At 46.6% G+C, this 26,955-nt stretch overlaps 1 protein-coding gene across 5 annotated transcripts in view; it reads left to right on the plus strand.

Moving 5' to 3' along the window:
• The window catches only part of TNC (tenascin C), a 95,246-nt gene extending 81,660 nt beyond the window's left edge, over positions 1-13,586 (plus strand). The window contains exons 17-23 of one of the 5 annotated variants that reach the window (XM_007449726.1): positions 97-227; positions 3,494-3,626; positions 5,209-5,360; positions 6,135-6,231; positions 7,119-7,280; positions 10,095-10,258; positions 12,861-13,582. In XM_007449726.1, the coding sequence (XP_007449788.1) occupies positions 97-227; positions 3,494-3,626; positions 5,209-5,360; positions 6,135-6,231; positions 7,119-7,280; positions 10,095-10,258; positions 12,861-12,971 (950 nt within the window). In that variant the 3' untranslated portion in view covers positions 12,972-13,582. Of the gene's footprint in view, positions 1-96; positions 228-3,493; positions 3,627-5,208; positions 5,361-6,134; positions 6,232-7,118; positions 7,281-10,094; positions 10,259-12,860 lie in introns of all 5 variants that reach the window. The other 4 variants (XM_007449725.1, XM_007449723.1, XM_007449722.1 and 1 more) reach the window with 4 other exon arrangements.
• Positions 13,587-26,955: the final 13,369 nt, after the last annotated feature.

Here is a 26,955-nt window from a genome sequence, read left to right on the forward strand (position 1 = left end):
AGGGAAAGGACTTGAACCCAGGCCTCCTGATACCCAGCTGGGGACTTTGTCCTACACCTGCTGACTTATTTGATATTAAATTCTTATCTTCTCCAGACCTCGACTCTCCAAGACACTTCACTGCTACTGAGGTTCAGTCGGAAACTGCCGTTCTCACCTGGAGACCTCCCCGGGCATCTGTCACTGGTTACCTATTGGTGTATGAATCTGTGGACGGTACAACCAAGGTATCTTGAAGTATATAAAAAACTCCCCACTGCTGGTTGAAACATTTACGTGATCCTCAAAGGAGGGAAGAATTATCTGGATGCTGTTTCGCCTCTCCCAGTGCAACTGGGGAGCTGGAAAAAAATTAGTAGGAACTGGACACCATGCCAGACCTTCTGAATCATAAGCTCCAGCCTCCCTGTCTCATTTTAACCAGACTCCAGTTTTGACAGCCAGCCAGGGTCAAGAACCACTGCTCACAAGACTTGAGGACGTTTTAGGAGCTGGACTCTTTGTCCTTAAATGTTTTATTGAGCAAAGGCCAAAAGCTTCTCCTGCATCTTTGCCATATATCTCACAGATGGCATCATTCCATTATATAATGAAATATATATCACCATGTTCTTATGACATCAACTGTTTACAGCAATTTTTATTTATATTCCCTACCCATGATTTTTTTTCTTCTACCTTTTAATTTGAAATAACTTTAGACCATCACACAAGTGAAAGAAATTTTCCAACCTTTACCTTCTAAACTTGTTTTTGACTTTTTAATTTTCGTCACCATCCTGTACACTTCCAAGATCCCTTACTTATTTTCTGCACATTGATCTTTTGCTAGCGTATCGTTTGCATTTCCTGTTATCTTCTCTTTATCTCTAAGAATATGTGTTCTTGGCAGTTTCTTCCACAGCCTACATAGTGTTTCCTCCAAGGTCTCTTTTCTGGTTTGCTGCCGTTTGGTTTGGTTTGGGTCTCCCCCTTTCGTGCTGGAGACTTCCACCTAATGCCTGTTGGCCTTTCTGTACTGGAGCCAAGAATGAAATAGCCGATGGGGAGGTCTAATTGCACAGGCAGGTCTTGCCAACTATGGGGCTCGCTGTAGAGTGATTGGGCAAATACCCAGCAGTTTTCTTGGGGGACTCCCAAGCATCAGGACTGTAACCTATTTCTCTCGAGTTCCTCAGTCGCCTTGGAGGATCCTCTACCTCCTTCGAACCAGGCTGCCAGGAGCCTTGCTGGAGAAGGAGCCTGGGCTCCCACTGGGTACACACCTTCACTTCTGTTTCCAGCGCAGCACCCGAGCCTCCCTTGCAGTTGGGCCTGATGGATTTGAATCCAGAGTCTCCCCTCTGGCTCAGCCTCTCCAGGGAGGAAACCTCAGCCTTTCATCTGGGCTGGGAAGGACAATCACCCACACTGTTGCGGGATGGAGAGAGCTGGGGATCTGTTTATTATACAAAGTTTTAAGCAAACCTTTGTTCAGCCATGCCCCACACTGGCCTTCAAAGGCATCTCTGCTTTCGCATACATTTCATTCCTGAACTTGCCGGGCTCTGCAGCATTGTGGCTGCACCCACTGGTCAGTTAGCTCCTGGCTTTCTCCGTTCTGTCACTTCAGCTGTCACTCCACCACTCCACACTTTCCACTGATCAAGATTCTGGTGACACCAAGTACCTGTCTCCTCTGCCATTTCCCTCATCCTTGTGAATTTATACTTTATATCTCTTTTACTTTCATTTTACTGGGTATCAGAAGCAAGTAGAGATAATCTGGCTTGTTCAATATGCCATGTTTAACCAGGAGTGGACACACATCTCTAGTTACCATTACGGTCCTTCTTGGGGTCGCTGTTAACAGTGAACTAACTCACTGTGTGAACAGAGGCAAGTCCCTCGCCTTCTCTGGGTGTCAGCGTTCACATCTGTTAAATGAGTGCACTGAACTCCCCAGTCTCTAAGGGCCCTTCCTGGTCAGGCATCCTAGGATTCACTGTTTACCTGAAGTCATGAGTCTCGTTTCGATCTACCCTGATTGCCTAGAAAATAACTTTGAACAGCAGCTTAGAAAGCTGATAGGTAATTTTATCCCCAGGTAATTCAAGGAACCCAGCTTTGTACCTGATTCTTCCCGAAGGACTACACCTGGGGGCCACACAAAGGTCACTGGGTCACTGGTATCAAATAGGCACTCACCCGGGTTTACTTCCCTGCATGTCCAGTCCCCAGCTTAATCTGTTTCACTCAAGAAAGTCAACCTGGTAGAGGAGGAAAGAGTCCTGGACAGGAAGTTAGGAGACAGGATGCAAGACCATCCTCTGCCACCAACAAATTATGGAGTGAGTGCAAGTCTTTTAGGTTCTTTGAAACTACTTACACCTCCAACACCCATCCCCTCAAACCCTGCCGCATTGGAAAAATCAGGATAACTTCACCTTCCCAGTTGTGAGGATGCCGAACAACCTTCCAGGGGCCTCCACACTGATTCATTACTGCCTAAACCCAGTGGGCTGTGTTTGAAGGTGGTACAAAGCACTGTTGTGTTTGGTTTACTAGGACTGCAGGTTGAATTCCAATCCCTGACACCAAGGTCATCTGCTAAAAAGGTGATTTTACAGGCACTGGAAGGTAAAAAGAGGATTTGAAAAGAAAGAGGATCTCCTGCAGAACAGAAACTGATCCCCCTCGTCTGGACAGCAGCACAGTGACCAGTCACAAACAGCAGGTGTAGTTAGCATAGGTCTACAGCAGCTGTACACATCTGCCTCTCCTGGACATCTCTGTTCTAGAAGAGACATGCTGGGTCAGCTTGCGCTGTCATCATGCCGTGCCTCCTGAGCAGCTGTAATCATCTCCTGACTCAAGAGATCCCCTGAGTGACTATGCATCAGAATCATCCAGGGAGCTTCTTAAATATACACCTGGTCAGGCTCCACTTCTGGTTCTCATGATCCAGTCATTCTAGGATGAAGCCCAGGCATTGTTTTATTTTAAAGCTTCCCAGAGATCTATGAAAAAGAGCCATATTAGGGACCACTGACTTAACTCGTCTCAAAGTCTAAACCTTTGCCCTTTGTGCGATTCATCTTCCTACCAGATTAAGCTGAGATCATGGCATTCCCTTTTTCAAAAAACTTTCAGGAACCTCCATTCCTTATCATGATAAACTTCAAATTCCATAGCTTGGCACTTAAGGCCCTTTGCAATCTGGTCTTTGCCCACCTCTTCCACGGCTTCCCTAAGTGAAGTGTGGCTGAGGTAGGTCGCTGCCTCCTCATATTACTTGAATTTGCTCTGCCCCTTCTGGCCCCAGGAGCTTTGCTCGTGCTGCACTCTCCCCATGTCTGAAGCCCTGAAGTGAGCATGGATCCTGGCACAGAGTGGGACGCAGCGGATTCTTGTTGAATGAAGAAATTAACGGATGGGTGAATAAGTGAATGCATCATCTGTACTCTGAGGATTTATGTGGCCAAAAGCTATTATATTTTTCTTCTGCCCTTAGGAGGTTGTTGTGGATCCAGACACCACCTCTTACAGCCTGGCAGAGCTGAGCCCATCGACCCACTACATGGCCAAGATCCAGGCACTGAATGGGCCCCTGAGAAGCAAGATCATCAAGACCACCTTCACCACAAGTAAGGGGCTCCGGAGGAGACTGAACCAACCCTCCACTTCTCCTCTAACTGCTACTTTAAATGTTTCCATCAAATTTCTGAAAAGAATCTATTCCCCGCTATTACCGGAAAAGCCAGAGCAATGTGGATGCAGGAGGTTACAGGCCTCGTGGTGAAAGGGAAGGAGGGCCAGCAGTGAGAACAGCTGGATTCATTCCCCACCTCCACCACTTGCTCTGCGTGACTGAGGAAAGTTACTGCCATTCTACGAGCATCAGTTTCTTCATCTGTATAATGGGGTTAATAACTATCCCTTCTTCATAAGGACCTTGTGAGAATCTTTGTATTGTATTTGAACTCCCAGCCCAGTGGGTAGCCATTGTCAAGGCTCATTATAAGCTCAGTGTTCTCCTTCAGGCATTTACAAAGCCTGTTCATATTCAAAATCACCAACAGTCCTCCCACGAAGCTGGTGGTTGGGCCAGGATTGTCATGCCCAGTTTTCTGGTGGGGAAACAGAGGCTCCCAGAGCCTAAATGACCTGCTCAGGGTTACACCATGAGCTGGAGTCAGATTTGGGTTCAGGTGTCCCAGGACCAGGGAACCACCTCCACACCCGGGCACTAGGTCTCCTCTGCGGGTGGCAAATGGGCAAGCTGCTCCACTGGTGAAGAGGAAGCATGCTTCTCTGAGGAAGGGAGGAGGGGGGTCTTTGCAGAGCCCTGAACCTGGGTAAATGGAGTGTATCCCGGCGCTGTCTCCCACCCTTCACACTTCACTCTAGTCACTCTACACACACCTGCTGAGGGAGGGGAAGAGGCAAAAGCACCTCTTTGCCAGATCTCACGGCACGTGCTAGGAGCACAAAAAATGCGAGTGTGCCCTAAAGATGCTCCCAGACTAGGGCTGCGAAACAGACAAGAAAACAGCTAATGATACAACCTCAGGTGAAGGTAAAGTACAGTGAGGAGGTCGGATCAGAACAAAGAGCTGCTACTACCGTCAGTTCTCAAGCCCACCTGCTAAGCATAGCCCCAAGATCATTCACTGCTATCGAGTTTTTAATTTTTGCACCACATTATTACACGTGGAGGTTCCCCAGGCACGCCTGTGTTAGCCCTCTAAGATCCCCAGGCTCAGAAGGCAAGGCAGTGGCGAGTTCAGGGCTTAGAACCCTTGGCTTTGGCTTCAGAATCCTCTGAAGAGCCTGAGATGCATCCAGCCTGACAGTGTCCTCACCCACCGTGAGCCACCCCCCTGGGTGCTAGAGACCCAGCCATCCCGGCCAGCACCTGGGTGTTCACTGGGTGCGACCTGACACATGTGGCCCTCACAGCGGTTCGGATCTCCTCACACTGATATCACTGGTGGCTTCCATCAGTATAAGAGACTGAACTGGGTCCCTTTTATCCCTAACCTCTAAGCCTCACCGCACCCCCCACAAAATAGCTTTAATCCCCATCTTGCACGTGAGAGAACAGAGCCTCAGAGAGGTGGAGCTGCTTGTCCAGAGGCGTCTAGTCAGTAAGCACTTGAGCTGCGACCTGAAAGCCCCTGCCCCAGTCCTGCTCTGAGAGAGCCACTCTTTCTTCTCATCCCGCAGCTGGAGTCCTGTACCCATTCCCCAGGGACTGCTCCCAAGCCATGCTGAATGGAGACACGACCTCTGGCGTCTACACCATTTATCTGAACAACGACAAGACCCAAAAGCAGGAAGTCTTCTGTGACATGACCTCTGACGGGGGTGGATGGATCGTGAGTATCATGGAGACAGACTCCAGAGCTCTCCGGCAGGCGGATGGGGGCAGAGGAGAGGCCAAGGTCCTCTCCATGCCCTCCGACGCTAATGTGCATGAGGCTCTCCAAGATAGTGCCTGTCACGTGGAGACACTCAGGAATTCTCTCTTAAACAAAGTAATGGGAAAGCAGCTGAGCATAAAAACCAGTTCCCCTGTTTCCCCGTAATTTATCTCATTTGATCCTCAAACAACTCTGTGATCTATAAATGACAGTGGTCACCGAGCCCCTTACGTTTATTACTTAACATTGGCCATCTACCAGGCACTGTGGGAAGCGTTTTACACGAAGTATTCCCATCCCATTACCATGTGAGCTGGGTAGTATTCTTTCTAATTATTAAACTTTATTTCTTAGAGCAGTTTTAGATGGGCAGCAAAGTTGAGCAGAAGGTTCGCTGACTTCCCGTGTACCTCCTGTCCCCACAGGCACGGCCTCCTCCACTGTCAGCACCCCACACCAGAGGGGCTCGTGTGTCACACGTGACGAGCCTACACTGGCACATCACAGTCACCCAAAGCCGGGTGGTAGTCTTACTAATCTGTATTTTTCGGGTGAGAACACTGAGACTCAGAGAGGGGAGGTGACGTGCACTGAGTCACGTGGCAAATTAGTGAGGACAGAGGTGGGGACGGGTGCTTTTCCTACAGTGATGTTTCTTGCTCTCAGAAAGAGGTCTTCTCTTTCCTTCAATAGCTTAAGCGCACCCCGATTCATTGGTTATGTTTATAGGTGTTCCTGAGACGCAAAAATGGACGTGAGGATTTCTATCGAAACTGGAAGGCCTACACTGCTGGATTTGGGGACCTAAAAGAAGAATTCTGGCTTGGTAATACAGCCTGCGTGTTTGTGTCCCAAATGTCCATTTCTGTCCTCCTTGTCATCTGTCCTAACCCTCAGCGAACTGTGGGAGAGGAAATGGGTTAGGAGGAAACAATAGCTCTGGTGGTCGACACAGGGTGTCAAATTCTCTATGGAAAGACTTTAAATTCTCTGGGTCATTAAAAATAAAAATCCAATCAAAGGAGAGCCACCAGCCAGGCCTTAAGAATAAGCCTAGCCTCAAGTCCATCACTGAGCCATTTAGAGAATTATCCTCACTGATGTCATTCACTGCTTCCATTCTATGCTAAGTCTCTCAGGGCCACAACCTCTAAGTCTCATAGCACCCCACAAGGTACAAAATTCCTATCTTGCATATGCACCTGGGAAAACAGAGCCTCAGAGAGGTTACGCTGCTGTGGCCATAGGAATCTAGCCAATAAAGAGCTGAGCTGCAATGCGAACTCTCCCAAGCCAACACGACAATGCCATCATCCATCCATCCATGCAGCCCACACTGCAACAAGCGACTGGCACAGGGCACTGTCCTAGGTTCCAGCACCCAGGCCGGGGAATGTCCGTCCCTGTCATCCATCGCCTTTCACTTGTAAGGAGCTCTAGAGTTTAAAAGGTGCGCGCTCCACCTTATCTCCTTTATCTTCATAATACATTAGGAGGTTGGCAGGGCAAAGATGTCAACACAATCTTAGCTGAGGCCCAGAAACGGTATATATCTCACCTGGTGTTGCAGCAGCAAAGAGCAAACCAAGCTGCAAGCCCAGGCGTGACGCAAACGTCTTTAGAGCGCACACGGCCGCTGCTCTTACGGGGTGAGTAGGAATGAGGGCCTCGGTCACTGCGCTTCTTAGGCAACCCCTTGCCTGTCGTCCACAGGGCTGGACACCCTGAACAAAATCACAGCCCAAGGGCAGTACGAGCTCCGGGTGGACCTGCGGGACCACGGGCAGTCAGCCTACGCCGTCTACGATAAGTTCAGCGTGGGAGACGCCCGGACTCGCTACCGGCTGAAGGTGGAGGGGTACAGCGGGACAGCAGGTATGGACAGACATCCTCAGAGCCCAGGGAACTGCAAAAGCTTCTCGGGTTTTCAGCCAGTTCCTCCGCTCCTCATTCCTTCCTTCATGGGTCCATCCGTTTATCGACAAATATTTGAATCCCTACTAGGTGCTAACCAGCAGAACTACAGTTGAACAAGGTTGGGTAGATATTTCGGTCACCAAAACACAGAGTAGGTTGGGAATTAGGACAATCAGGATGGACTCGTAGCTACCGTCACTCAAAATATGTCTTTTTCTTATCCATGTTTAGATATCCGTTTTAGACTGAGAAAAAAAGCAGTCTCTTGGGAGCCTTAATACTCATCTACTGCTGTGCTTCTCAATTTATTACATATATATGACCCACTGGGGGAGCCTATTAGTGTGCTGACACAGTATGTCCGGGGTGAAATCAAGATGCTGCAATTCTGATAAGTTCCCACATGATGCCACTGTTGGTGGCTTTGCTGGTCTGTGGCCTGTACCTTGAGTAGCAGACAGTCCACTCCATCACCCAGCTGGATGAATCTCTTCTAAGACATACCTGCCACGTGGCCATCCAGCCTCAGCCTGCACACCCCCATGACTGGAAGCTCACTACCTCTCCAGCAGTCCTTCACTCCTTGACTGGTACATAACCTAGTTTGGGTTCTGAAGATTTCTTTGACTTGAAACGGCCTTTGTGTGGTTTTCTGGCACCACATTATAGGAGAAACAAATAAGGAAACAATATGCATTCAGGCCCACTAGGTAGCAGCTTCTTTTGCAGATGCTTCATATGCATCACCCTCTTTTAGGTCTCACCAAAAAAAAAAAAAAATTAAACTTATATATATATATATCTCCAGGTGATATTGCTATTATACAGATGAGGAAACTGAGGCTCAGAGAACAGCTGTAACAGCCTGTGGATGGTGGGCCCACGGTACAAGCCTGGCTGCTGATGAGTATTCTTGGTAACAAGGGGGATCAGGTGTAAGACCGTGACCACGCCATGTCACCCCTTGCCCACTTTGGGGTGGTTTTCAGTTCCATTTATTGAAACAGAAGAGACAGATGCTATAGCACATTCCCAACCTCTCAGCGCTGAAAGAATACATCCATAATGGGAAAAGCCTCCACACAAGATTTGCCAAAAGCCAGGCTCAACCTAATGAAAGACTGAGCTCTTCAGAGATCAGTCTGGTGGAAATGAAGAGAGAGACCCAGGGGTGAAAACTGTTTTCATTCTTGCATTCCTCAAAGAATTCTGACATTTTATTACCTGGCAATAAATACCTCTTTTGTTGAGATGGCTTCAGGCAAGGAGGATATTGTTACAGGGCAAGCAAAGGCACCGAGGGGGCCGGCGGGAAGGTGGCCTCCACCCATCTCTTTCTGTATTTCCAACAGAAAATGAGCCGTGTTATGCCCCTTCACTGAGCTAACCCTTGGAGCTACATCCTCCTGTGCGTATTGATGGCAAGCAGCCCCTCCACAGGAAAGCATCTTATTTCATCAGTATCTAGCTGCCATCCTCATGCTCTTGATAGCTTCATCAGTTACCAAGGCACCCGAGTCCCTCTGACAATTGCTCCAAAATATCAGGATAGAATGCCTTGATGTCTTGAAATTTTTCTGCACTGCATTGACCAGGGTTGGGAGTGAGGGGACACAGAAAGAAATGGCACTTACATGCTCCTAAAATTCAATATATTCAATTACAAACTAGATTCCCATACAGCACTATATATACATGGACTTTGTGTCTAAGAATCGGGGAAAACTGGCCCCATAAACACTTTGAAAAATAACTGTACGATATACAAGCTATTCGGTGACATCTAAAACCCGAAAGGTTTGATTATAAGTATGGCTCTGTAGGCTGAGACTCAAGATAGACTGTCTCAGGATAGCTCTGGAAAACCAGCATGGCAGAGTGGAAAACTAAACTCGTACTAGAACTTGATAAATATTAGATGGGTGAGTGAATAAGTGAGTGAATGTGAGTTAATGAATAAATAGACAATAAATAAATAAATACATGAAAAGAATTGTTTTAAAGTATGGCTCTGAATACCTGCATTTGAGGGGAAAGCACACCATTACCGAATACAAATTTCCCACCTTACTCTCTGAGTTCCTTTACGTAAAGTGAATGCAAAAACAATCATAAAAATAGCAACAATTGGGCTTCCCTGGTGGCGCAGCGGTTGAGAGTCCGCCTGCCGATGCAGGGGACACGGGCTCGTGCCCCGGTCCGGGAAGATCCCACGTGCCGCGGAGCGGCTGGGCCCGTGAGCCGCGGCCGCTGAGCCTGCGCGTCCGGAGCCTGTGCTCCGCAACGGGAGAGGACACAGCCGTGAGAGGCCCGCGTACCGCAAAAAAAAAAAAACAAAAATAGCAACAATCATGACTGTTTGCACACCATACTGCCTGTTTAGTGTACACCTTCGTATCCATTGGTCCAACAGCCCTCTGAGGTGGATCAAATCAATGTGCTAGTTCCATTCTACAGATAGGAAAACTGAGGTTCAGCAAGAGGCTTGACCTATGCAGGGGTCACAGCTAAGAGTGAGAGAGATGGGATTGGAGCTAGATCCTCCAAAGCCACATGTACCTTCTACCTTCTACCACTTTATGCTGCTTCTATCAGAAACGAGGCTCAGGGATGACACTCATGTCCTATCCAGGCCCATGCTGGGTCCTAATTCGGGGTCCAGTGTTTGAGGCCGGCCCACCCCGGGGCCCTTCAGTCGGAACCCTGGCGCTGCCCTTCACCGCCCACAGGGAGCTCCAGCTGGGCCCTCAGTCTGTGCTCTCTCTCCCCCAGGTGACTCCATGGCCTACCACAATGGCAGATCCTTCTCCACCTTTGACAAGGACACGGACTCGGCCATCACCAACTGTGCCCTGTCCTACAAGGGGGCTTTCTGGTACAAGAACTGCCACCGCGTCAACCTGATGGGGAGATACGGGGACAATAACCACAGTCAGGTGAGCAGACAGCGAAGCCCCGGGCAGGGCTGAGGCCAGGAGGCCAGGGGGACCTCAGGCCTAAGACAACAGGGATCTTCACAGCAGGGAGAAACCCCCATGAGACTGCAGGCCAGGAGAGATCACAGAGATAGCATGTCTTAACCCACGAAGATCCCAAGGAGAACCACTGGTCAGGGAGACACCAAGCGTAGCCAGCTTTCCTCAAATTAAGTCTTTGTCTGAACCCCAGAAGGAAACAGGTGAGAGTGGAGGCCGTCTAGGTGAACCAGGGGTGATGCAGGCCCAGGGTGCTGCTTCCCCACCCTGGTGTAGAGGCACCTCCAGCACCCCAAGAACATCTCAGAGCAAAGACCACAGATTTTAAGCCCCTTCCTTTTCTGATTCCTAAGATCGAGGCCCAGAAAAAGGTGACTTCCCTGAGGTCACAGAGCAAAGCTGGAGGCAGAGTCAAATCTTCCAGTCCTCCAAATTTCCCTGCACCACACAGGATGCTGTGACACAATTTCTGCAATCACAGAAACGGATTTTTTAGATTCCCTGTGGAAATAAGTGAGCAAAACCAAATTCAACCACTATCTCACACTGAGTCCTGCCTGCACTAGCAGGTGCCTGAAAAGTGGGCAAAGTCTACTGGGCCCAGCTACTTAACCACGATGGTCCTCCTCAGCGGCCATCCCTGCCCCAGGCAGGAAGGACGGGTATTCACCCAGACTGATCACCCTGGGCTGGGCCTCAGCAAGTCTTACCCAGTCTGCAACCTGGGATCCCTTTGTAAAAAGGCAAAGGTACAAATCACACCAAACAGCCCCAGGAATTCTGATGGGTGGTTCCGGGTGGGATGCAGCATCTCGTCATCTTGCTTATTTACACTTTTGTTGTTGGGTTTTTTTTGTTTTTGTTTTTGTTTTTACCTGCTGCTCTCTGCTATTAATGATTTTGATACATGTGTTTATGTTGATTTGACTACCAGCAAATGATTGTCGTGACCTTAAATGTAGACCTTATCTTGACATAATTTCTGACACTTTTCAAAGCATTCTCACCTTGTCTCCCATGTGCATCACTTTTACTCTGTAAGGGGACCAGGACATGGCTTTTCATGCCTATTTTACAGAGGAGGGAAGACTTGAAGGACACCTCTGGACACCAGTTCTGTGTTTTCTCTATCTTATCATGTGGCCTCAATAACACATCCACTCTGAGAGCTACTGTATTGCCTTTATCTCCTTATCCCCTAACACCAGTGTAACACAAAGTCCTTTGGGAGGGGGAGAAAAAGCTACATATGCCAAAAGGAAACTTCTTTTCCCATCCAATTTTGGAAGAAGGAGATGACGTAAAAGACCACAGAACAATTATGGGAGTTCAGTCCCAGCTCTGGCTCTGTGTGGCCTCTGTGAAGTCACTTTCCCTCTCTGCCTTCAGTGTCCACCAATATAGTACGAGGAGGGCTTGCTTCCAGCTCTGAACCTCTATCAGAGGGGAGAACGAGGGCAGAGGAAGGCAGCACAAGGACCAAGTTGAGTAATTACAAACACATTTGCCCATAAAATGAGTCAGCTCTTCTCAAATCCCATCCCCCTGTCAGATATAGAGACTGTCCAGTATCAGTCAATGCCAAAAAATTACAATCAAACAAAACATCGATATTTTGCCTCATTTCACCAGCCATTATCTTCTCTGTGGACATGTTCCCTCCCAGCCCTATGAAGCTTAAAGAGAAGAGGTGTCAGTGCGCAGGGTGGAGGCCTTATAGCAGGACTCTCTGAAGCTGACCCCCACGCCCAGTAGGACAAGGGGTCTGTGGGATTCCATGGGCAGATTCTACCATCTGTAGACTTTGCTAAAGAATCAGACCTGGAACTAGGAGGCCCGGAAGCAAATATAGTCTTTCCTTGAGGAAAATCTTTGGCCAAAATTCCGAGAATATCTCTCCCTTCTTGAGATTGGGGAAGAATATTTATGGAGCACCTATGATGTTTCCAGCACTGTGGCAGCTCCTTTACTGACCCATTTAGTCTTCACAGCATCCTTCCAAGGTTAGCATTATTGGGCCTTAAGAAAGAAATAATGAAACTGAGGCCCAGAATGTTTTGATAACTTGTTCATTTATATCTCTCAAGTAAGCACTAAGATTTAACCTTATATGTCAGGTTGCAAAACTTGTGTCCACGTATGCTCTTTGTGCCGGTCCATAGGAACCCCTACTAAAACACTCCATAGGAATTCTGTGAAGTATAGACACCCCTGCATATAGCTACTCAATTCTGTAAGCTCCAATCATGATCCGAATTCCTGCAGCACCCAATCCTAATGGTGGCAAGTTTCATCAGCCACCACTTTATTTCAAGATGGCAGATGAAAGCTCGGTGCAAACTCAGGTGACTTCTGCCTAAAGTAAAAAAACTGAGTCTGAGTCAGCCAGCCCCTCTGAAAGTTTTCACTACACGGATCAATAAACAGATCGGCAAGAGACAGCTGTGAACTACCAAACGGTCTAGTTGAAACGGAACTCGTCTTGTTCCGTCAACGAGACAGCGATGGTCGGTGAACACCTTGCCTGATGGAAACCAATCTGAAGGTCTTCTCTTTTTCACAGGGTGTTAACTGGTTCCACTGGAAGGGCCACGAGTATTCAATCCAGTTTGCTGAGATGAAGCTGAGACCCAGCAACTTCCGAAACCTCGAAGGCAGGCGCAAACGGGCATAAATTCTGGGGACAACTCGGGGAGAGAAGAGTAGGCCCAGAGAACGAAAATAATGTTACCAAAGCATCGATGTGAGCAGTCTGACCATTAAGCCACACCTGGGCATCTGGCAGGAGCTAAAGTTGACCATGGATCACCCAGGCCGGCAGCGGCAGCGCTGGCCTCACCCACTCTGCGATGACTTCCCTTCACACCAAAGACCACAGTGTCCAACAGGTTTCCATTTTGTTGTTTGATTCAGCAAAAGTCTTCCAGTGACAGCATCACAATGATTTTCCTTCTCTTGGGTGGCTCTGGGAATGAGAGCGGGGTAGGCTGTACAGTGGTAGCTTGTTTTAGAACCAGCTATATTTTACACAAAGCTGTATAATTAATTATCATTATTTTTGTTAGCAGGGATTCAATGTGTGTCTTGAAGCCGTCCCTTTTTTTACATTTCAGAAAAGCAATACTGTTTCAATTTTAAGGATATGATTAATGTTATTAATATAATAATGATGATGATGATGTAAACTAAGGATTTTTAAACAGATTTTCCTTTTCCAAAACACATCTGGACAGTACCTGATTGTATTATTTTTTTTTGTTTAGTAAAAGCACAAGTACTTTTAAATTTGGCCATTGGTTTTCCTTTCATTGTCGAGCCTGAATTCCACCAAAGCCACCAAATTCCACCAATATATTTGAGCAAAGGAGGGATGATGGAAGGGAGAGGAAAGGAGGGATGATGGCCAAGCAGGAGGGGAATAAGGAAAGGGAGACTACAGGCTGGGAGAGAGGAAAACAGTTTTGAACAAAGCTGAATAAGTTTGGGAAAAGCTTATAACTTAAGATACAGCTTCCTGCTCAAAACTTCCAAGACTAACAGTTTATTGTTTTAAAAGGCACTTTTAGGGCTTCCCTGGTGGCGCAGTGGTCGAGAGCCCGCCTGCCGATGCAGGGGACGCGGGTTCGTGCCCCCGGTCCGGGAAGATCCCACGTGCCGCGGAGCGGCTGGGCCCGTGAGCCGTGGCCGCTGAGCCTGCGCGTCCGGAGCCTGTGCTCCGCCACGGGAGAGGCCGCAACAGTGAGAGGCCCGCATAGCCCAAAAAAAAAAAAGGCACTTTTATACCCATTTTCTAATGCAGTCTCCTAAAAGTTCTATGACATAGATGAGGTGACAGTTGTTATCGTGCAAGGGTTAAGGTCCCCAGAGGCGGACTGCCTGTGTTCAAACCTTGGCTCCACCATTCCTTAATAGCCCAAAAAAAAAAAAAGGCACTTTTATACCCATTTTCTAATGCAGTCTCCTAAAAGTTCTATGACATAGATGAGGTGACAGTTGTTATCGTGCAAGGGTTAAGGTCCCCAGAGGCGGACTGCCTGTGTTCAAACCTTGGCTCCACCATTCCTTAGCTCCCTAACCTCTCTGTGCCTCAGTTTTTTCACCAGAAAAATGGGGATACACGGACTTCTTAATTTCATAGCATTTTTGTGGAAAATAAATGATACCATCCCCATGAGACCCTTCGCATGGTGCCTGGCAGATATCAAGCGCTCATCAGCATGGGCTGTCGCTACTATCACTTGATATATGGTGGACTGGGGGGCATCATAGGATGGAATGACTTGCCCGTGGCTATCTACCCAGTTAATAATAGAACTAGGACTTAAACTCAGGCCTTCTGGCCCCGGTGTCCTTTCTCTCCCCCAAGCCTCTGGTGAAAATCTCTCCTTCCCTGAGCGTACGTGTGCCGCGGTGCAGAATGAGGGGTGCGGGAAGCTACCTGAATCCTTCATCAGGCTCCCACAACCGCGCAATCTTAGAGAGAAAGTCTGTTAGGAATGTCTCCTTGTCCCCTGCTCAGCGTCCCCCCAGAGGAAGAGAGCCTGTGTCGCCCAGTCTGGTCCGACTACATCTAGTGATGGAGGGAACTCACTGCTCGGAAAAGCAGACCTGTTTGTACTCAGAGAATGTGAGTCAGGACCGCACATTATACATTTGTCTTTTAAAACAAGGATGGTGGTGGGTGTTGCAATCCTCGGTTCATTCTCTTGGGGATTTTCAACAAATCGACTTATTTAATGAAAATGTTTGGGCTGATAGACCTCACTCAAATGGAATGTGATGGCTCCGAAACAAGGATCAGAGGAATTTATGGCTCCAGCCAGATCCTTTGCTGCTGAGTTCATCTTGCTTTAATAAATGCAGACATGTTATATACACAATCTGCTGCTCCAGGTCAGCAGCAGACCTTGTTGCCTACAATCCAGCGATAGCAACACTGGCCTTGCTGTGTAAACTCAAACAAACTGGCTCCCTGCAACAACCAAGCCTTAAGTGAGGGGCTTAACCCCCTACTGGCTGCTGACTTGGGAGCCTCCGAGCCCCAACTTAACCCCTCCCAAGAGAGAGATAGATGTAACTAAGCTGGTAAGGTATTCCCAGAAGCCACACAAGAATCCAAGTCTCTTGGTGAAGATGCCGCATCAAACAACAGTCCTTAACCATGGCCTTCAGAAGATCGCAGACGCCTCCACATGGAGACTGGGTAGGCAGAAGGCCCGAGGCCATGGCATTCAAAACCACCACAGTGGGTCTCAGACTGTCTACACGCCACAAGTTCTGGTCAGAAGTGTGGGCTCGGTATTCCTCAAACACATCTTTCAGTGGCTGGCTCTGTGGCTTTGTTCAAGCACCCTCCTCCATCTTGGAAGGTCTTGTGAAATTCTACTCCACCCTCAAGGTCCAAGCCCACTCCCACCTCCACGATGCACTCTGTGGCTCTCCACTGAAAGTACGTTTCCGGGGTGTTTGGTGCCCCCTTTGCCCCTCCCCTATCTGCTCTGCTCCCCTCTCCGTGCTCTGTATCCTTAAGACCACCCTTTATGAATTAGACCAATGGACTCCCATGCCCCCAGGTTTCCAGCAGGCAGCACAGGGACATGGAAGGGAAGAGACTGATGGAGGTGGGGTGGGGGGTGAGTCGGGGAACCCCTTTTCCAGCTTCATCTCTACAGCATCATGGCGGGCGGGCCATCATGGTGGGAGAGTTTCCCTCAGAGGAGTTACAGTGCCCGCCAACTGACTGACTCCACACAACTGCTCCCCCCAACTTGCCCCTTCAGGCCAGGGGTGGTCTCTGCACATCAGCTGCTACTAGACCCGGGGAACCGTGCTGGCCTTTGTGGCTCTCCTCTGGCCTGCCCACCCCTTTGGAAATAGGCCCTCAAGTTAAACTTTTCTCAGGGACCCTGACGGGCGTGCCTGTTCTCGGGGACACCCAGGCACTAGGCACCTCTGTTACAGTTGCCTGCTGGCCTTATCCCATCATTTCTGCTCATGCCTCTCTCCCTGTAGTACACGTTGGTCATTTACTGGCTTCCCCGCATCCCAACCGCTTTCTGATTTTGGAGAACTTCCCATTGGGTGAGGGCCCTTCCTCCCACCGTGGAAGCCGCAAGGGAATATGCTCTTTCCTCTTCCCCTTGGTAGCCGGGCTTGGGCGCACAGCCTGAGCTTGGCCCACTGGGTACCTGCGGGGGGACTTCTAAACTTCAGCAAGGAATGCAGACCAAAGAGCCTCTGAGGCTGCTTCCCCACACCCGCCATCACACCATCTACCCACACAGCCCCGTCCTTTGCGACTACAATCCATCCCACCTGCTCCCTTTCTCGGCTTGCCCCTCCCAAGCCTTTCTCCTTCCCACCGCACCTCGCCAACTCCAGAGTATCCAGGGGGCTCCCTGTGGGCTGTGCTGAGCGGCTCTCTTCTCCCAATAGTCTCATTTCCCTTTGCATTTGAAAGTCAGTAATGAGTAACCCCCATGTGCCCAGCACTAAGTGAACAAACCTGCCCTCATGCAGCCTCCACACCAGGGAGAGGATGGCAACGTGAGTTATACATTCACAGCAGACAAGCAGATGTATAACTGCAGACTGAAGGCATGCTCTGGAAGGAAATACGAGACGCTAGGAGAACATCTAATGAGGATCTGACCAGGATAGCTTCCCTGAGGAAGAGCACATGAATTGGGAATCTAAATGGTAAATAGGAGTTAACCAGTGATCGAGGCAGGGGAGGCAGAGGGCAGAACATTTTTAGAGGCCCTGAGGCTGCTAGCCTGCTCAGAAAGGAAGTCAGAGGCTCAGGAGGAAGAGAGGCTGCAGTGGCAACCCTGTTCTGCGGTTCTTCTGGTCCAGAATGAGGATTTTCATCTTTTTCCTAAATGCAATGGGAAGCAACTAAGGAATTTTGAGCAGAGAAGTATTATGCTCATGCCTGTTTTGTTTTTTCTTTTAAATCTTTTTGAGAACGAAATAATGCCGTTTGCAGCAACATGGATGGACCTAGAGGTTATCATACTAAGCGAAATAAACCAGACAGAGAAAGACAAATATCATATGCTATCGCTTACGTGTGGAATCTAAAATAAAGAAATAAAGATACGAGTGAACTTATTTTCAAAACAGAAAGAGACTCACAGACATAGAAAACAAACTGATGGTTACAAAAGGGGAAATGGGGGTGGAGGGAGGGATAAATTAGGAGGTTGGGATTATCGTATACATTCTACTATATATAAAATAGGTAACCAACAAGGACCTACTGTATAGCACAGGGAACTCTGCTCAATATTTTGTAATAACCGATAAGGTAAAAGAAACTGAAAAAGAATATATATGTAAATGAATGAATACAGGAATGAATCGCTGTGCTGTACACCTGAAACTAACAAAATACTGTCACTCAACTATAGTTCAATTAAAAAAGAAAACCACCTTTTTGTTGCAGTTTGTCTTTGGGCCGGGAGGTAAAGACGGGAAAGAGCCGCAAGGAGGTCACTGCAGGGAGTCCAGCTGAAAGGTGACTGAGTTTATATCTGTGGTCCTGGAGATGGAGCACATAGCTCTGAGAGACGTTTAGAAGGTAAAACCCATAGGGCTTGAGGTCTCAGAGAGCTTCTCCGTGTCTACACCCCATTTTTGAGCTGCTCTCAATTCCCTGTCGTCTCAATTAAGCCAGACTAATCAGGGATGTGGGGAGCTAAAGTCAAGCCTCCATTAGCTTCCGGAACAGGGGGGCTACAGGGTGCCGAGGAGCGCTAGGGCATGGCTCTTCAGAATTTGGGTAGGGTGAGCAGGAGAATCGGGGAGGCCCTGGAGGTTACTGTGGCGATGCCAGGGGAAGCTGTGGCTGGACACCAAGGGTGACAGTGGTTCAGGGCCTAGCCTTGAAGGCTTTGCATCCTCTGAGTGCAGCTGAGAGCTGGAGATATTTAGGCCAGGAGACACCAGCGTTGCCCTTTAGAAAGCTCACTCCTGCACTAGAGAGGCATCTGCCTGTCCACCTGTGTCCTCTGGCCCGTGGGATGCTGCACTCCCCACACATGCGTCTTGCCAGGATTTGGGCTGGTGTGCTGTATTAGTGGCCAGCACAGGGCTCACTCCCTCGTCCTCCTCCCTCCCCAGAGAGTCCTGCAAAAGAATTTAGAGCTTGGAAGGGAAGCAGGGAAAAGCTGTCCTCTTGAGAATTGCTCCAACCCCACCAAGACTGGAAAATAGATTTCAAGATGTTTCAGAAAGAAAACACACACACACGCAGGCAAAATAAGTAGCTCCCACGTTAGCCCAGTACATTTGCAGTTACAGGCAAAGAAGTTGTGTATCAGAGCAATGAGATGACTTTCCCAAGTTCAGCGGCCCTGAAGTGCCAGAGCTGGGACTAAAACCTAGGTCGGCTGACCCCTCGGGCTGCAACGCCTTGAGGATCACCCATCCATCCGCAGATCTATTCCTGTACCCACTTTTCTGTTCAGCACACACGGAACACCTGCCATTTGCTGGTTCCCTCACAACACTCACAGTCTGCAAAGCTGATGTGATCATACCAACTTCTTTAAGTAATTGTGTTTGTAGTCAGAGCCAAGCTCGAATTCCAACTTTTCCAATTACTGAATGATCTGGGTCTAGTCACTTAATTTTTCTGAGCATCCCTAAAACTGAGAATGAAGAGGACCTATGCTGATGAGAATCTGTGATGATTTAAAAGAGAATATGGGCAGCGCCTGGCCTTGAGAAAATGTCAGCGCAGATCTGTCTTTGACATTGAAAGACCTCTGTCCAAAGCCGAGCATCTGGGTGAAATACTGAAGTCAACCAGCAGATGGCAGCCTACCCCGGCTTTAGGAGAGCACGCCCTTGCGGATGTGTTGACGGAACGAGGGGCTCCCAGGCTCACAGACGCTTTCAGGAAAACACTTTCTCTACTGTCACTCTAATCCCTCTTTCGAGGAGGGGTTGACACCCAGCCCAGGGCAGCAGGGCATGGCAAGCACCTCTTCTGCTCTCTCCTCCCCCTCTGCTACACAAAGCCTCCTGTCAACAACCACAAACCCTCTTGCTTATCACCTCTTACAAATGTACGCTGTGTGGGGAGGGGAGGGGAGGACAGAGTGGGGACAGGGAAGGAGGGTTTCTGGCCCACGTATCCAGTCCCCACTCAGATTCTGCAAGGATCCTTCGCGAGGACCCCCCCTTGCTCCACTGTATTGATGCCCCATCACCAATTCACTTTTGCCTGCTAACCCCGATTGCTGCTGTGAAGGTCAAGCTCACACATTTTCTCCCGTCCTATGTCTGTTCCTTTGGCTTGTGCCTGGCCCCGCAGCAACAAGACCTCTGTCCTCCTTCCCAATCGCTTCTTTCTGCAGACAGAGTGAGGCACGTCTAGAATTGGGGGCTAGTTCCTATTGCCATTGGTCGCTGCTGTTTTCCTTTCCCTTCACCTCTAAAGCCTGGTTTAGATGCCGATCCCTCCAGATTATCCTGAGCAGCTTGGACAGCACTGAAAATGAAGCCAAGGACCCTCTGTCCCCCCAGAGCCATCCTCCTGAAACGCTGAGTTGTGTCATCTCATTCCGCTGCTTAAAGGCCTCCAAAGCTCACCTTCCAGCTTAGAGCAAGGCCAAGGTGTCACAGTGGCCTTTGAAGCCCCGAGTGATCTGTGCCCTGGTGCTTCCCTGACCTCGACCCCTCTCTCATGATGCGCTAACACACTGGCCTCCTGCCGTTCTTCAAACCCAGCAAGCACCCTCCCACTGCAGGCCCTTGGCCTGTAGCACTCCACCATGCCAACCTCCCCCCACGCATGGCTCACTTGTTCATATTCTTCAGGTGTCCTCCCAATGTCACCTTCTCAATGAGCCTTTCCCTCACCTCCTACGTAAACACACACTTGCATACTCACATGTGCAAAAACACATGCACACATGCCTTCCCACCCCCAGTACTCTTCTTTATTTTTCTCCATAGCACATAATTTCACTGGACAGACATACTACTGGTTTACTTAATTGTGTGTATGTTTTCCAGAAATCAAGCTCCGTGACAACAGGGACTTTAAATGCGTTTCCCCTCTGCTGTATCCCCAGCACTTAGAATGGAGCCTGTTCTGTTGTTCTCAGTCATTACATGTTTACGGAATACATGATCAGACCTGAGAGGAGAGGTCTATTAGCCTCACCTTATTTTTCTATTCAATTCACTGAGTATTGACTTTGTCCCCAGATCATCATTGTAAATGGAAACAAACAAACTCAGAAAAGAAGTAACTTCTCCAAAGTGGCCATGCAGTCAATTTGGATTTACACTCAGTTCCCGTTCACCCACCTCATTGCCTCAACAGGTCAGAAGCTAATGGTGGGATTTAAAGAAACAGGAAAGGAATTGCTCTATCAAGAGCCCCAGACAGCAGCCTCTCCTAGGGAGGGACAGGCTATGGGTGGAGATTGTCTCACAGCCAAGGAGGGAAAAATCCAATAGGACATTTAGAGGAAAAAAACACCATTAAGTATCAGTCATTTCAAAGACAGGGGATAATACGTGCCCGGTGAAAATTACTTCTGCAGGGACTCTCCAAACATGTGGTCTCTTGGAGAGCATCCTCCAGTTTTGGACAGAGGTCCTACCACCCCACCACACAGAGAACCTTCATTTCTCAAGGACTGATGGGAAGTGAGCAAAAGAAGCTGACCGCTCAAGCCTTTTATTTGCAGGCGTTAACTTTGAAAGGTTACTAAAATAACAGAGAAAAAGAAAGAGAGAAAGGGAATTTTCCAGGTATGGTAGGAACATCACTAAACTGGATTCACCTAGTTGTGGGTTCAAAAGCTTCTCCAAAAAGTGCCTCTGTTTTCCAGTGCAAAATGAGGCCTGGATTATCCCCCGAGGCATTTAGCTTCTCCGTGTATATATTTCTCCACAATCAAGGTCTTCTAAGCAATTAGCATTAGAGAGAGTAGACCAGGCCCCAGGTGTGCAAATGAAATCTGGGAGAGAGGGACATAGCAGACCCAGCTCTGTAGAGGCAGAAGACCACACTCCACCTGGGCACCTTTCAGGTGAGCATCAGAGTCAGGTATGAATAGGCATCTATCTCCACCCAAAAGCCCAGTTCAGGGTAGCAAAGAGCTTCCAACTCAGTGCAACACAGGGTTAGCTTCAGAGTGGGCTACAAATTCCATGAGGGCATGAACTGTTCTGCTGTGTTCACATCCACAGGACATGGAGCTTGAACACAGTAGCTGCACAATTAATGTTTATTTATTAAGAAATCAATTTAAAATAGCTGCCTGGACGTTACTGGGAAGGACAGTGAGGTCACAACCAGGCCCATTCGAAAAGAAGTTTGCGCCCAATTAATAGACGTTTCATTAATATACTTGTCATTCTTTGAACGGTGCATATCAGACAATCAGGGTAGTGGGAAGACGACAATCCCCAGCTCTTTAGAGAGAGAAAAATGGAATAATAAGCAGGTACATAACCTCTGTCTCAAAATCTCTGAAGGTCTGTCATGGAAAGCAAAGAGCAGACATTCTGTTAGGTGACAGAGGGAAGAACGAGGGTCCAATGGTTAAATCTACACGGCGAGAAATGGCACTCAGATAAGAAAAGAAATTGCAGTGACCAAAGCCATCCAGAGAACAGGCAGTCACAGAAGCAGTGAGCCCCTGATACTGGAGGGATCCCAGGTCTTGGTAGTGGTTAGACATTAAACAGAGTGGTATAAGGTCCCTTCCAGCCTCAAAACGGACTTACTCTGTACCTCTGGTTCAGTCAGTTGTTTCATACAAGGCGTCCAGAATGTAGTTCTACTACAGGCTTTCCAGGCTCCATCCTGAGTCTCTAATACAACACGAGGAAGGGCTGTCAAGAAAGAGGTAAGACAGTGAAGTAAGTCAGAAAGAGAAAAACAAATATCGTATACTAACGCATGTATGTGGAATCTGGAACAATGGTACAGATGAACCGGTTTGCAAGGCAGAAACAGAGACACAGATGTAGAGAACAAATGAATGGACACCAAGGGGAGAAAAGCAGTGGTGGGGGGGGATGAATTGGGAGAGTGGGATTAACATATATACACTAATACACATAAAACAGATTACTAATAAGAACCTGCTGTATAAAAACTAAATACAATTTTAAAAAAGAAAGAAAGAGTTAGGACACTACAAAACCCAGATATTGTTCTTAAGAAGAAAGTGACCGTCTGGGAAGACAGGAGGGGTGAAGAAAAACCAGAGAGCTGCCTGTCTCTCTGCTCAGACAGAGCCCTTCCTCCGGGGAACACCCTGGGGAGGAGCCATATTTGCAAGCTGGCAACACCATGAACCTCCTAAAATTTCTGGGTTTAATTAGTTTCTCCGAAGCAAGCTCCTTACAGAAAAAGAAATATGCAGCCTCAACCATGACTTATTGCCAGAGAATCTTACTGCCTTGCCTCCCTGGGCCAGGATTTGCTACAAGAGACTGCTCAAGGCCGAATTGCACTTTCTAAACTTCTCTTAGGAAATTATAGGAGGTTTGCTCAAAGACACAGTCTCCATAAAGGAGATCTTAAGTGTAAAACATATATAATATTATCATTCAGCTCCTTATCTCAGTCACCACTTCATCCTTTCTTCCCCACTTAAGCTAAATACCACGAGCATTCAAATGGAATTTAAATGGCTTCATGTACAGCATATAATACACGTTTTTAATACTAAGTCCTGAGATCAATCATAACAAGACCACTGGGCAAGGAGCTAGAAGAGTGCCTCTCCAACCAGACTGCAGGTGTGGAGAGGGCAGAAATCACTCCTTGGCAAACTCTGGCAAGGAAGACAGAGATATGCTCAACCAATGAATGATGGCTTCAAGCTCTGGTTCTGCTGAAGAACTAGCCGTGTGACCTTGGTTAAGTTACATAACTTCTCTGAGCCACAAAGGCTTTCATCTATAAATCAGAAATAATAATACCGACCTCGAATGATTATAACAAATGCAACGATGTGTTTGCGATAATGTGTATGCAATAGCAGAAGCAAGAAGAACTATAATCCTGCCGCCTGTGGAACAAAAACCACATTCACAGAAAGACAGACAAGATGAAAAGGGAGAGGGTTATATACAAGATGAAAGAACAAAAAAAAAAAAACCCAGAAAAACAACTAAATGAAGTAGAAATAGGCAACCTTCCAGAAAAAGAATTCAGAAGAATGATAGTGAAGATGATCCAGGACCTCGGAAAAAGAATGGAGGCAAAGATCAAGAAGATGCAAGAAATGTTTAACAAAGACCTAGAAGAATTAAAGAACAAACAAACAGATGAACAATACAATAACTGAAATGAAAACGACACTAGAAGGAATCAATAGCAGAATAACTGAGGCAGAAGAATGGATAAGTGACCTGAAAGACAGAATGGTGGAATTCACTGCTGTGGAACACACTAAAGAAAAAAGAATGCAAAGAAATGAAGACAGCCTAAGAGACCTCTGGGACAACATTAAACGCAACAACATTCGCATTATAGGGGTCCCAGAAGGAGAAGAGAGAGAGAAAGGACCAGAGAAAATATTTGAAGAGATTATAGTCGAAAACTTCCCTAACATGGGAAAGGAAATAGCCACCCAAGTCCAGGAAGCGCAGTGAGTCCCATACAGGAAAAACCCAAGGAGAGACGTGCTGAGACACACAGCAATCAAACTGGCAAAAATTAAAGACAAAGAAAAATTATTGAAAGCAGCAAGGGGAAAACGACAAATAACATACAAGGGAACTCCCACAAGGTTAACAGCTGATTTCTCAGCAGAAACTCTACAAGCCAGAAGGGAGTGGCATGATATACTGAAAGTGATGAAAGGGAAAATCCTACAACCAAGATTACTCTACCCGGCAAGGATTTCATTCAGATTCAATGGAGAAATCAAAAGCTTTACAGACAAGCAAAGGCTAAGAGAATTCAGCACCACAAACCAGCTCTACAACAAATGATAAAGGAACTTCTCTAAGTGGGAAACACAAGAGGAGAAAAGGACCTACAAAAACAAACCCAAAACAATTAAGAAGATGGTCACAGGAACATACATATTGGTAATTACCTTAAATGTGAATGGATTAAATGCTCCAACCAAAAGACACAGGCTTGCTAAATGCATACAAAAACAAGACCCATATACAGGCTGTCTACAAGAGACCCACTTCAGACCTAGGGACACATACAGACTGAAAGTGAGGGGATGGAAAAAGATATTCCATGCAAATGGAAATCAAAAGAAAGCTGGAGTAGCAATACTCATATCACATAAAATAGACTTTAAAATGAAGAATGTTACAAGAGACAAGGAAGGACACTACATAATGATCATGGGATCAAACCAAGAAGAAGATGTAACAATTATAAATATATATGCACCCAACACAGGAGCACCTCAATACATAAGGCAACTGCTAACAGCTATAAAAGAGTAAATTGACAGCAACACAACAATAGCGGGGGACTTTAACACCTCACTTACACCAATGGACAGATCATCCAAACAGAAAATTAATAAGGAAACAGAAGCTTTAAATGACACAAGAGACCAGATAGATTTAATTGATATTTATAGGGCATTCCATCCAAAAACAGCAGATTACACTTTCTTCTCAAGTGCGCATGGAACATTCTCCATGATAGATCACATCTTGGGTCACAAATCGAGCCTCAGTAAATTTAAGAAAATTGAAATCATATCCAGCATCTTTTCTGACCACAACGCTATGAGATTAGAAATGAATTACAGGGAAAAAAAGGTAAAAAACACAAACACATGGAGGCTAGACAATACGTTACTAAATAACCAAGAGATCACTGAAGAAATCAAAGAGGAAATCAAAAAATACCTAGAGACAAATGACAATGAAAACACGATGATCCAAAACCTATGGGATGCAGCAAAAGCAGTTCTAAGAGGGAAGTTTATAGCAATACAATCCCACCTTAAGAAACAGGAAACATCTCGAATAAACAACCTAACCTTGCACCTCAAGCAATTAGAGAAAGAAGAACAAAAAAACCCCAAAGTTAGCAGAAGGAAAGAAATCATAAAAATCAGATCAGAAATAAATGAAAAAGAAATGAAGGAAACAATAGCAAAGATCAATAAAACTAAAAGCTGGTTCTTTGAGAAGATAAACAAAATTGATAAACCATTAGCCAGACTCATCAAGAAAAAAAGGGAGAAGACTCAAATCAATAGAATTAGAAATGAAAAAGGAGAAGTAACAACTGACACTGCAGAAATACAAAAGATCATGAGGGATTACTACAAGCAACTCTATGCCAATAAAATGGACAACCTGGAAGAAATGGACAAATTCTTAGAAATGCACAAACTGCCAAGACTGAATCAGGAAGAAATAGAAAATATGAACAGACCAATCACAAGCACTGAAATTGAAACTGTGATTAAAAATCTTCCAACAAACAAAAGCCCAGGACCAGATGGCTTCACAGGCGAATTCTATCAAACATTTAGAGAAGAGCTAACACCTATCCTTCTCAAACTCTTCCAAAATATAGCAGAGGGAGGAACACTCCCAAACTCATTCTACGAGGCCACCATCACCTTGATACCAAAACCAGACAAGGATGTCACAAAGAAAGAAAACTACAGGCCAATATCACTGATGAACATAGATGCAAAAATCCTCAACAAAATACTAGCAAAAAGAATCCAACAACACATTAAAAGGATCATACGCCACGGTCAAGTGGGGTTTATCCCAGGGATGCAAGGATTCTTCAATGTACGCAAATCACTCAATGTGATACACCATATTAACAAACTGAAGGAGAAAAACCATATGATCATCTCAATAGATGCAGAAAAAGCTTTTGACAAAATTGAACACCAATTTATGATAAAAACTCTCCAGAAAGTGGGCATAGAGGGAACCTACCTCAACATAATAAAGGCCATATACGACAAACCCACAGCAAACATCAGTCTCAATGGTGAAAAACTGAAAGCATTTCCTCTAAGATCAAGAACGAGACAAGGATGTCCACTCTCACCCCTATTATTCAACACAGTTCTAGAAGTCCTAGCCACGGAAATCAGAGAAGAAAAAGAAATAAAAGGAATACAAACTGGAAAAGAAGACGTAAAACTGTCACTGTTTGCAGATGACATGACACTATACATAGAGAATCCTAAAAATGCCACCAGAAAACTACTAGAGCTAATCAATGAATTTGGTAAAGTAGCAGGATACAAAATTAATGCACAGAAATCTCTGGCATTCCTATATACTAATGATGAAAAATCTGAAAGTGAAATCAAGAAAACACTCCCATTTACCATTGCAACAAAAAGAATAAAATATCTAGGAATAAACCTACCTAAGGAGACAAAAGACCTGTATGCAGAAAATTATAAGACACTGATGAAAGAAATTAAAGATGATACAAACAGATGGAGAGATATACCATGTTCTTGGATTGGAAGAATCAACATTGTGAAAATGACTCTACTACCCAAAGCAATCTATAGATTCAATGCAATCCCTATCAAACTACCACTGGCATTTTTCACAGAACTAGAACAAAAAATTTCACAATTTGTATGGAAACACAAAAGACCCCGAATAGCCAAAGCAATCTTGAGAACAAAAAATGGAGCTGGAGGAAT

Source organism: Lipotes vexillifer, unplaced genomic scaffold, assembly GCF_000442215.2.
Source record: "Lipotes vexillifer unplaced genomic scaffold, Lipotes_vexillifer_v1.1 scaffold230, whole genome shotgun sequence".
NCBI classification, from domain to species: Eukaryota; Metazoa; Chordata; class Mammalia; order Artiodactyla; family Lipotidae; genus Lipotes; species Lipotes vexillifer.